The sequence below is a fragment of the Paramisgurnus dabryanus genome, chromosome 17 (genome assembly GCF_030506205.2).
Source record: "Paramisgurnus dabryanus chromosome 17, PD_genome_1.1, whole genome shotgun sequence".
Taxonomy (NCBI): Eukaryota; Metazoa; Chordata; class Actinopteri; order Cypriniformes; family Cobitidae; genus Paramisgurnus; species Paramisgurnus dabryanus.
Genome location: NC_133353.1, coordinates 7,972,265 through 7,984,902, shown reverse-complemented (window position 1 = coordinate 7,984,902; position 12,638 = coordinate 7,972,265). Strand labels below are relative to the sequence as shown.

Below are 12,638 nucleotides of genomic sequence, written 5' to 3'. Positions count from 1 at the left end.
CTGTTCTTCGTTTTGCCTTCTCAGCCTTTTGATTTGTGGTAACGCTCGCACACATCTGAGCACCTGCGCTCTGAGAACAACCCCATAGATAGTTTTATTGATTTTAATCACAATGTTTTCAGTTCAACTGGTACATATGGAGTTAAAACATGCCACATATAAAACACAAACCTCATTACACAAATAAATGACTGCTTAGATTTGATTCACCGTATTAGGTACAAATATGTACAGGGCAGAGATGTACACCATATATATCGTGGATGAGCCGTTCGGACACCAGAGGGATTTAAAGCAGCCTGTATTTCACAGGATATAAATGGGTTTCGTGCGAGATCTGGGACATCGTATATTTAAGATGCTTGGTAAACAGAAAATACGGATGATGCAGTATACTGGGAATAAAATAAAGCGGGTACTGCTATGTTTAATCGATGCACGAAATGCAAAACTATTCAAGAGTTCTTGGTCGAGCTCTTGCGGTAAAGTTAAAAATCGTGAATGTTGAGTAGAAATATCGATTTACAAAACGGCTTAATAAAAATGCAGCACACCGAGGGTTAACATGTACCAAACACGTTGGGTTTGATGTATTACTAGGGGAAACAAAAACTATTATTAAATGCCCTCCTTTAAATGTTATATTGCCCTTTATGTATTATTACTAATAAGAAATTCACAAGCAACCATTCATGCATGTGATGATGTGTTAATGTAAGAAATAATGAAAGACAATCGAAAATAATCGTCATGTCAGCTATTGTAGAGCAGCGATCAAAATCAAGTATAAGTGGTTGTCAGGTCCTCGTGTGAGGAAAAGCTAATGGCAGATGAAAACGATTTAAAATAATGTGCATGTGCCTAAGAGAAGCTTTTACAACATTCAATTGTAAGTCTTAAAGAGGAAACGTGCATCCGAGGGAGGACATCGAATGGACAGATGAATAACAAATGTAAATCTCACACATTAGTATTGTTATTGATACTATCATTTATATAAGGCCTTCCTTGTATTATACGTCAAGGTGGCCAAAATGAAGAGAGAGAGAGAGAGAGAGTAGGTTTTTACACTTAGAACATGCATGCAAATAACTCACATTTATATTTTCAAGTACAAGCACATCTGGTGGAGGGCCGCACAAACCTCTCCGCCCTCCGTAATTTTAAGTATTGAACTTTGACAGACTGATTTCATCGCAACATTTAAAGTGACGCTTTGATTCGAGTACCCAAACTACTGCGTGAAATACTGCAGCGTAGCTGCGTGTGCACGTGAAATATTGAAATATTGCAGTTAGAAATGAAATACGGCGGAACACTTCACTAATGATGAAACGACCGGACTCGATTGATTTACACATCTCACGTTGGTGCGTGTTCGTAAATTAAACGTATAGTACTCTAAACTCGTAGCATTTAGCATTCTCATGCATACTAGCTTGTCAATCACGGGAAGTTCATAAAAGTAGTCCAAACATTGTGGAAATGAGAGTGGAAACAGATAACGTATTCAGTCCGTAGCATGCTAGCGTGCGCATGCAGCTTCACTTCTGCATGTCGCACTGCAACAGCAGTACGATGGACGGGTCGCTTTTGGCGGCTTCTTTAAACTCGTCTAGTGTGATCTGATCGTCGTTGTTTTTATCCATCTTGCTGAAGATCCGATCCACTCTCTGCTCGGGTGTCAGGCCGTCTTCGTTCATCTTCATCATTATCACGGTGCCCACCATCTTATAAATAGCCTTTACACAAGAGAGAGACAGAAAATGTCACATGGAGGCGTTAAGACGGCTTGCATATTCATCAAACCTCTGCCATTGGCAAACAAAAGAGAGAGGCATGCGGCGTCCATTTGCGATTTCTTAAAAATCAGTTTTTCCATTTTTAAGTGCTATAGTTGGGTCCCCAGTGCTTCTATGAACCTATAAAATGTACAAAAGAACAATCTAGTAACTTAGTTTGGGTAAACCATTCTCTGCAAGCATGGGAAAAATAGGTAATTGAAATGTGGCTCCCCTTGTGATGTCAGAAGGGGATCTTATTATAATAATACCGCCCCTTAATCTGCACTATCCAACCACGGCACTTCCATTAAGTGCAAAGAGAGAGAGCAAATAATTGACAGCAAAATTGAGTTTCAATTTCAACAAACCATCATTATGGCAATCAGTGTATGCATTTCATCAGCTCATTTGCATTTAAAAGGACACACCCAAAAAATTTCACATTTTGCTCGCACCTACAAAGTGTCAATTTTAACATGCTATAATAAATTATCTAGATGATATTTTGAGCTAAAACTTCACATATATACTCTGGGGACACCAAAGATTTATTTTACATTTTGAAAAAAGTCTTGTGACATGTCCCCTTTAAAGCATTTCAGGCAAACATTACCAAGACAATGAAATGTAGATAAAAATGTCTGCGCCCATCAGCTCCTAAAGGTCATCTGTCATCAAAAACTGACAGCTGAATAAATAAGCTTTCCATTGATGTATTGTACGATTTGTTAGATTAGGACAATATTTTACTGAGATAAAACTATTTGAAAATCTGGAATCTGAGGATGCAAAATAATCTAAATACTGAAAGTCCTCAGCAACATATATTACTAATCATAAATGCATTTTTTTAAATAAATTTATGGTAGGAAATTTACAAAGTATCTTCATGGAACATGAATGATTTTTGGCATTAAAAGAAAAATTGATCATTTTGACCCATAAAATGTATTGTTGGCTATTGCTACAAAAATACCCATGCTACTTTTTTATACTTTTTTGGCAAATTTTTATAGCCAAATATTTAATATATAAGCTACCTATGATCTGAGGGTGAATAAGACTTGGAGGGGAAACTCTGTACCTCTATGATCTCCAGCATCTCTACCCGGGTGATTTTGCCGTCACCATCCAGGTCATACATGTTGAAGGCCCAGTTGAGCTTCTGCTCAAAGCTCCCTCGAGATGTGATGGACAGGGCACAGATGAACTCTCTGAAATCGATGGTGCCGTCACTGTTCTTGTCAAAGGTCCTGAAGGCGTGCTGCGCAAACTTGGAAGCGTCGCCATACGGGAAGAACTGCAGAGAACAATCCAGACCTCCATCAGTTTGACAGTTTTTATTAGTCGTCACGGACGCATCCTGCTGTGTTTTATTAAAGGCCTTGTTGTTCCAAACTCATTAACTCTTACGCTGTATTTTCAGTGGAGCATAAACTGCTTTAAAGTCTCTGAAGCTATTCCTAAAATTACAGCAGAGTTTTGGAAAACATCCATGTGAGTTAACACAAAATATTTATTTGACATTATAAATGTTGAATATTCTTCATCAAGTACAGCAGCTTTAACAACTTTGCTTCTGTACGCTGGACACAGGAACAACAAGAACATCTTCAACTGCACATTTTCACTTCGATCATCATCACAGTAATAGTCATTCTATTAATAAAATTACACAGATTACAGCTTCGATTCTGAGTCGAATTTTTTCTGGATCAAGAGCCTCGGATATTCTGGTTAGACTGACTTGTTGGAAAGCAGTGATGCCAACATTAATAACGGTCTGGAGATGACTGGTGGAGGATGAGGAGCAAAAGCCCCAACAACAAAACAAGTTTATCAAGAGTTTAGAAAGGAGGAAGGATAAAGCTAAATGCCGTTCTGACCTTAACATAGAGCTGCTGAAACTCATCCAGGTTTAGTCGACCGCTGGGACAGTCTTTCAGAAAGCCCTTGTACCACTGCTTCAGCTCATGTTCATTGAACTCTGTGTTCTTCACCAGGTCCTCCATCACCTCAGGTGTCAGTTTGCTGTTCTGCTTGCCCATGATTACTAAAATAAAAATGAATATAGTGAAAGTTAGTTGCATTACAATCAGAGATTAAAGTGTACATGCTTAGAAATAAAGATACAAAAACTCTCACTGGGATGGTACATTTTAAAACGGTGCGGATGTGTGCCATTTAGGTACAAAATTGTATACGTATGGTATCGGTATGCATCTTAATATATATTTCTTATCACTCCAGTGACAGCTGTTATGGATTAAAACCATCTATAACAATTTAGAGGTTTAGATTAGTCCAGGACTAGGCCTTAGTTATATTAGGACATTTAAGTAGTTTTTACATACCTTACAAAAAACATTACTGGTGTGCATCTCGAGACAAAACAATGGCACTGATATATGTTAAGAAATGTAAAATGCAGTGCAAGATGTTTGTAAAAGAAGGCATCGTAAACATGCATTTTAGTCTGGGACTAGGATTAAGCCCTGTCTTGGAAACTGCCCCAAAATGTGTTATTTTGTGATTAATACTTGGGTTATCAAAATGTTATTACATTTACTTTAGGGATGCACCAATACCGATACTGGTATCGGGTATCGGCCTCGATACCACATTTTCTAAAGTACTCGTACTCGTTAAAAGTCCCTCGATACCACGGTCTGAGAAATGTCTATGTTTGAGCGGCGTGTAAGGGGTTAATGCCTCTTGTGTTGTCCAAAGAGGCAGAGTTTACAACAAACTGGAAAACTAATCCTTTGTTTTTTTGTTAAATTATATGACTAAAGCTGTTACCTGTAAATTTAAATCATGTTTTTTATAAGTACTCGGTATCGGCAAGTACTGAAATGCAAGTACTCGTACTCGTATTCCAAAAAAGTGGTATCGGTGCATCCCTAATTTACTTTAGAAATTACATTTTCTAGATCTTTCATGTTCATCACCTCATTCAGTAGTAAATGGAGCCAGAAGAAAACCTTGCATTTGCTTAAAGCTCGTTTTTATTTATATCAGGTTTTTATATTCTTTAACAAAATGTGCAAATTCGATTGTTAAGACTGCTCCTAAAATCTTGACAATGTAGGGGCTGTTTCCAGAACAGGACTTATCCTTGTCCCAGACTAAAGTAAATTTTTGTGCTGCCTTTATTTAAAAACATTTTGCACTGACGTATCTTAATTTATTAGTGCCATTGTTATATCTCAAAATGCACATCAGTAATGTTTTTTGCAAATGTACTAAAATAACTAAGGCCTAGTGCTGAATTTATCTAAACGCTTTCTGGGAAACTGCTCCTTAATGTTTGATAATGACTACTTGATAATCAATTGGCACATAATCTCACAATTGCCAAATACTGTTGGATAATTTAGCTATTTTATAATCTACTTTTTGGCTTGTCTATGTATATTAAATCCAACACCCTGCTCTTTAAACATCGGCCATGGAAAAAAACAGTTAACAACCAATCAATATGCATGGAAGAAAACAGACAGCATAAATGATGTCACACATGTACATTAGTAATTTATAATATTAAAAAATATATATACACCCCTGAAGAATGCTGGGTTATTTTCAACGTAATTATGTCAAAATGGGATGAACCCAACCCCCATTGTGTTATGCTGGGTTGTTTTAACCCATTGTTTAAATTAAACAATAACAATAATAAACCCAAATGTAAACATATCTGGGTTAATTAAACCCAACTGCTGCAAGGGTTTATTCCTTTCTGACCCAGTGCTGGGTTAAAAAATAATCCATATTTTTTAGAGTGTACATTTTTTTTTTATAATTTGTAAGTATATCATGAAGTATAAGTTGTATATCCCCTGTAGATTCAGAGACAGCAACACTGCAATATAAAGTGTGAGTTGCATTGGCTGTATTTTGTACGAGTCGATGTGTAGATGGGTATCTGGTAAAAATATAGGCTACACATGGGGAGGGGCTGAGAGCTTCATCTCCATGTGGAGCTCCCGACTCCTGCTCGCAACATCTCCTGCATCAATGTGTCAAGCGACTGAACGTGAAAAACACAGCAGAATCAAATCCATTTCGTATGAATGCCGCTTCTATTAAAAACTGCCAGCAATTGGGCTCACCATTAACCCCACAGTCACTCTTACGTAACACTGGTGGGTCTTTTTTAAGCACCAATGGCTGAACAAATGACCTTGAGACGCGAAAAGACCGGCAAACAATGCAGAATAATTAGCCATTAAATGCAGGAATAAAAAATGAAGACACAATATAAGAAACGATGTAATGCGCTAGATGCGCGTCACCAACCACATAATATACATGTATATACCGGTTTTTAAAACCTTTTGATGTGTCAAACATAACCGTGTTATACATCTAACAAAAATCTTGTTTTCCAAAATAAATTAAAATTTGTTTTTATGTTAAAATGTTTGAATTTGGATCAATCCTATCCATCATGCAGAGAAAAGACGCAGTCGCGTTAGTCTGCGCTTTGCACTGCGCTTAAATCAAATAATAAAAAATCATCTGTGGCTGACAAACAGCTCGTCCCTTTCACGCATTACACAACACCAAACGCATCATGGCACTGTCACCAAATCAATGCACAGTAACAAGCAACCCCTGCGCTTTTGTTAGAAATGCAACGGTGCGGTAGCCTATATATATATGGTGTGTGCCAAATATACTATCCTACTCCATACTGTTTCAATTAAAGCCTAACGTACTCATCTGTGCGCAGTGTCTTGTATTCAGGCCATGCAATGCAGAATTCTAATTCATCCATTCATGCGTTCATTCCTGGCGTTTTCCTAGGGGGTGTAAACCTGATTGTTTCATTTCATTAAAATAGCTACATCCAGAAAAGAGAGAACCCGATGCAGTCATATAAATATGTCAGCTCCGTACGCATGCATGCATGCATTCCCCTCTTACCTTAAAGTTATTTGAAGGAGGCTACTGGAAATGCGCGGTGGTGCTCGGGACCCTTAAGGTTTTGCGTGTGCCGAACCCAACTTCCTCGGATTCGCCGCTTTTACGCAATGCCAAATAATGTATACAGGTAAATCCGGATGGCACGAGCCCTCTTCCGTCTGTGTGCGCTATGCGACGCAAGACATGCGGCATACAGCGAGCATCACCACATCAGCACCACACTACACTGCCGTTCAGCCCTGGCGTGCGTTTGCGCAAATTGTACGCTTGCAACCCTGCTCTTAGGGGTGCTCGTGTCTGTAAACAATCTATTAGGCAGCGCACACATTTGATACATGAAGCTCTAGCATTAAGAAAAAGGTTGCCAAAATGCTTTAACGCATACGTGCAAGGTATAAATGAGCTATATATTCTATAATAGACTTCAATTCTTTACTTGTGAGGTCCCTAATGCAGTATGCACAAGTCAATTTTATTGTATGGAGTTGTTTTATTTTCCCAAAGCAGCTTTAAAACAACTGTGCCTTACAAACCCTTCAGTAAGCCAGATAAAACACCCTAAGATGTGTTAGATGAGAACCTTGGGAGGAACCAAGACTCAGGTGGGGGAGCTCACCTTCCGGGGCTGGCACATATTTATGCAAAACATACATGTGTGAAAATACACATACACAATTTTAGACGTGGCATTAATGATAATCTTGACTAGTTTGTTGTTTAATTATAGTAAATATCATCAGTGGCGATGGATGAGAATCGGAAATGGCATGTATACATGGCATGTATACATATTATGTATACATGCAGGGGTTGCATTAATTCATGTTTTATACCCAGTGTCTTATCAAACATAAACAATGTAAGCATTGTCATAGTGCAAGACATTTAAGTGCTGTGTGGATATGAGTTGGGGGCTTTGGGGTCTCTCAGACTCCCAAAATGAGGATTCAATTAAAATCCGATTGTCTGATAATGCAATGATACTGCTTGTAGTTTTAAGTTTGGAATTTTTGTTCAGATGTGTTGGTAAAGTCAAATTTTCTATAATCACAAACATGATCTGTTTTCTTCTCAGATCTGATTCTCAACAGCTGCCTCGGTTAATTGAACAGTTGGAAAACAAATTTATTTATCATTTTGTTCAAATTACATTTAATTGGCTTCAACATTTCAAATCAATTTCAGGGGAAACAGTAACTGAGTGTTTTCTATTTTGTGTTTTCAAAGAGACGTCTGATACTTTAACATTTTAATGAGATTCTGTGCACTTAACTCCATAAACATTTCAGATCATTATACAAAATAAAATATAACAAAATTATTTCAGAGTTAAAGTATTAGACAGAGTATTTTCATTAAAGAGTATTTCACAATCAGTTTATTGGTTATCTGTCAGCATTCTGTATGTTTTATCTTGACATCACTTCAATGCCACAGTAGAACAAGTCTAAAGACCAGTTTTCCACTACAAAGAACCTTTTGTGAAACAGAATGGTTCTTTGTATGTTAAAAAAAAGGTTCTTTATGGAACCATAAAGACAAAAATGGTTATTTATGGCATTATTTATGTAGCACCTTCATTATTAAGGGCAGGGTTCCCACACCTTAGTTAACTTCAAATTCAAGGACCTTTCAAGGACTTTCCAGGTCTAATACCCTCAAATTCAAGGACTAAATGTTGGGACACATTTCAAGTGAGAGCAAGGTTACATTGTGTTACCTTTTAAGATACATTGTTACAGTTCCCTTTCGAGGGAACTCACGCTGCATCACTGTGGTGACACTTTGGGGACGCCTCCAGGGGTAAGTGCGTCTGAATGTGTTTATCAAATTCAACCAATGGTGACGCTTAATGACAAAGACAGGGTGAAGCAGGAGCCAGAAAGTATATCGCTATCTGAAATATTGCCAAAGACGGCGTTACAGGGACGCAGGAAGTATGGCAAGGGAGACGCAGCGTCTCGTTCCCTTCTCAGGGAACAACAGTTACATACGTAACCCGAGACGTTTTCATTTGTCAAACACAACTATGCAAAAAAGCATTTTGGAATAAATCAACATTCGCATACAGAAGATATAAGCATTTAAAGTGAACAGTTTAGCACGTGTGCTTAAAAGTTTAGAATTTTTATGATATTATCCTACACTACACAGGGAATAATATGGATTTTTTTTCCAGAAAACTTCTTGCATAAAATAAATTCAAGCACTTTCAATGACCTGTATCTATGAATGTAGATTTTCCAAAACTTCCCAGGGCCTTGAATTTTTCCCCCATATTCACAAACTTTCAAGGGCCTGTGGGAACCCTGTAAGAGTAAAATGTACTGTATTTCATGGAAAGCATCACTCTGAAACAAACCACTGATACAAAAGCTACAGATAGAAAAGTACAATATTATATTGATGCATTAATGGGCAGAGCTTACATAAAATTTCATGCATATAGTTTTTATATTATCAAAGCTGTCTTTGATTTGCTTGCAAGTTTTCTGAACTACATCTATGTGTTTATATCGGCAACCAGATGACATCCTTCAATGACATCAGGTCTGAAATCCTCTGACCCTGGAGGTTTTGTTAAAAATGAGAATAGAAAGCATCTGTCACAGACCACAGGACAAAACCACCTGCTACATATAAAGCAAGAATTCCCATCTTACCCGTGACAACATCTTAGTATTGGGTGTTGCTCTCCTCTAGGACTGATACAGCTGCCAGCGGTCCATCCGTATGAGTGGAACCCATAGAAAGGTTTGAGATTAAAAGTAAAGAGGAGAAAAGTTTAGTCAAGTTAAGTCTTAAATCAAAGATGTTAAGTATCAGCACTTATTAATGTTTCCCTCAACATTTATTACTCATTATAGTTTCTCTTTCACAATAGCATCCAGACGTGTGAGACCATATTTTTCATTTATACCAATAAATAGGTTTAAAGGATTTTGCTAATGAAGTTAATTTTAACCAACCAAGTGTAAAACACCATTTATGAGGCAAACCCCTGGCAGATACACTATATGGCAGGTCATGGTACAGGTAAAGAAGCAGGAGGTATCATAGATGAATCCTGTGTTGCTGAACTGAGATCAGACTCAGGAATGATGCATTCTGGGGATATAGCCAGACATGACATCATCATTCTTGGCTTTAGATGCCAGTGGGAGAAGTGAGCTTTTTACAATACTGTACAGCCATAATATGTAATTATAACAGAAGAAGATACCCACTCTGGCCCAATCAATAACTGACACGGTATATGCAGCTAATGTTTTAAAGAACCGCATCTTAAACTTGGTTTTAATGTAAAGTGTCCAATGCATAAAATATACAGCAGGTAGATGACACTGAATTTTGGCACATGTGCATGCATACATGCCATGATGTTGTGCTGGATTATTGCCATGTAGTTTCTAGAGTGTTCTGGTTGGTTGCTAATATGTATGGAATAATTGCTATGTGGTTTAAAAAATTATGGATTTAATGCTCAGTGAGTCACTTGGGATTAAAGCGTCTGCCAAAGCATAGATGTAAGAAAAGATCCATCCTTAAGAGCTGATATTCTGCTCTCTATAAATTGCTCCTGTCAATCTATCAATGTGAGTCAACAGCCCCCCCCCCCAAGTCTTATTATTGTTCACCATTCAGAGAAAACTTAAGATCTGATACAATAATAATTAATAATTTGTCCAAATCTACAACAATTGAAGGAATAGTAACAGTGACACTCAGAACATCACAGACTGACCTTCAATTCCAGTTTACTCCCCCTTTTCTTGGAATCCTTATTGGAAGAAGAGACTCAGGATAAGGACTTAGAAAATCCATTTCATCTCAATCCTGCTGCTAAATCCACAGGAGCTCATGTTAGATCTGAAGACAACAAACAGCGAACATTGACATGATGGCTTATTGGTCATAAAGGACATTCACTGTCAAAGGTTGGTACTGACATCTACTCTAACTTTTTTGAAGTTTTGAGTAGAGATCTGGTTTCCATAGTCATAGGAGAACTGGAAAGGAATTTTAAAACTGGACTTCGAAATCTGGAAATGTTACTCTCATATTGCCAGCCCTACTGCAAAAGCTGGTAGCTGGTTTAAGGTGGCAGTAGCTGGTCTTTCCAGCCTGTTAAAGCTGGTCAAGCTGGTGGGTCAGCTGGTCTTTCCAGCCTGACCAGCAAAGTTCAACTAGACCAGCTTAAAAAGTGACCAAAACACAAATAGACCAGCTTGCTACCAGCACCAGCTAAAACCAAGCTGGGAGACCAGCTAAAACCAACATAAGATTTTTCAGTAGGGAGTAATAAAACCTTTTTAGATGGTAAAACTTTCAGGGTTTAAAGAGAACAATCCTGGGTCTAAAATCAAATACATAACTTAAAACAATGTTTTTTACCTAAACTCTCATTAATGTTGCTCTGTGGAAATGTGGGTAATTTTCATAAAATTAATATCATAATGGAAACAATGTTAAAACCTTAATGGGACTAAAATATAGCCTTCATTTCCCTTTTGCAAAAGAGAAAATACTATATTTTTTCTTTTAGCTTTGAGGTATCAATGACAAATACTAATTTCTAGTCAATTGAGTATTTTCTTCATTGTAACATCTTAAACATCTTAAAAATATTCTTCATCGTAACATCTTGATGTATTCAGTAAAGAAAAAGTTGTTGTCATACAGGCTTCAGCCGTCTCATTAAACTCCAGCATTCAGTGAAAGGGTTTTACGATGGATCCATGCACACATCCATCATCTTACATTAAGTAGACGGACAGTGGCTCTGCTAAGAATAAAACACTACACATAATCCGATACAATGAGCATGGATAAAACAACACAAACCTTCTCACCTTACCTTCCAGTCAAGGGTAAAATACAAGACAAAGTGTCAAAGATGTATGGTAAAGAATGCAAAAGGTGGCTCGAATCTCCTGCAGAGTTGCTCCAGATTTAGCAAGGTGAATGGCACAGCATCTGATGAAGCTAAACCGGGTGTTACTGTGTGCTTCATGCAGCTAAGTCACCCAGCCTTCAGGAGACAGGTCCATTGTTGTCATGGCAACAGACATCCCGAACCTGGGCAACTTTCCATCACATATTTACAACATTCTAGGTTTACTTTCATTATTATTCATTGATTCAAAGGCAGAAAAAGGCTGCACAGTTCATGTCAATTAAATGCAATGTTCAAGGGTTCTCATTATGATAAAAAAACGTTTATTATGAAATCTCTTTTTTCAAATGTCCCCAGAGACAACCCTTCCTACACATGGATACACCCATTAAAATAACATTTTGTGTTGAGTGTCTGTAACTGATGGTATCGGAAAACTCTTAGTTTGTGAATTAAAGCTTATTTAATTAAAGCTAAATTAACTTAATTTAGATTATTGGATCTTGACAGAGCAGGCCGTCTGTAAAGTAAACCACGCCCACATCGTGACGATCCACATTAATATGATAAACGCGCTTTATGAATAACATATATACAAATATCATAACATAAATAAACATTGTGTAGATATTATTTTACATTATTTACGACGCCTAGGTTATAGAGTGCGGCAGGGGTGACGTATTTTTGTAGGCCAACCCGGAAGTTAGCGGGCAAAAAGCCCATTGATTATTTTCCCCCATAGAATATCGTAAAAAATTAGCTCTGTATTTACCAAAAGTTTATGACACTAACAAGTTTGGTCCAACAAGTTAGTCTTTACAGATGGACATAACTTTTATGAATCATAAAAGTCAAAATTCGCCTTTTTATATTTCTAGTAAACGCATTACACTTCAAAATGGATCACATTTTTGGACAAAACGTGTAAGTGTCTTTAACTTTTGTTAAACACAGAGCTTATTTTTGCGATAATCCAAAAGTCTTTTGGAAAGAAATGAATGGGCTTTTTGCGAGAAAACCCC

General features: G+C 37.4%; 1 protein-coding gene across 2 annotated transcripts; it reads right to left on the bottom strand.

Annotated features, from left to right (window-relative positions):
* Positions 1-71: 71 nt before the first annotated feature.
* Positions 72-11,718, bottom strand: vsnl1b (visinin-like 1b). Of its 2 annotated transcripts, XM_065254551.1 has the most exons (6): positions 11,575-11,718; positions 10,462-10,586; positions 9,380-9,430; positions 3,671-3,837; positions 2,869-3,084; positions 72-1,742 (listed from the first exon to the last, which is right to left on the bottom strand). In XM_065254551.1, exons 4-6 carry the CDS (start codon positions 3,830-3,832, stop codon positions 1,545-1,547), a joined length of 576 nt encoding a protein of 191 aa, XP_065110623.1. In that variant the 5' UTR covers positions 3,833-3,837; positions 9,380-9,430; positions 10,462-10,586; positions 11,575-11,718; the 3' UTR covers positions 72-1,544. The 2 variants fall into 2 exon arrangements, with proteins under 2 accessions (XP_065110623.1, XP_065110615.1); XM_065254543.2 differs by lacking the exons at positions 9,380-9,430; positions 10,462-10,586; positions 11,575-11,718 and adding an exon at positions 6,717-7,107.
* Between the last annotated feature and the right edge of the window lie 920 nt (positions 11,719-12,638).

Excerpts from the sequence above, each read along its gene's own strand:
- vsnl1b (XM_065254551.1), bottom strand. The coding sequence starts at position 3,832 with ATGGGCAAGCAGAACAGCAAACTGACACCTGAGGTGATGGAGGACCTG. Across the intron at positions 3,085-3,670 it reads TTCAGCAGCTCTATGTTAAG|TTCTTCCCGTATGGCGACGC; the intron begins GTCAGAACGGCA and ends TGTTCTCTGCAG. Across the intron at positions 1,743-2,868 it reads AGATGCTGGAGATCATAGAG|GCTATTTATAAGATGGTGGG; the intron begins GTACAGAGTTTC and ends TCTTGTGTAAAG.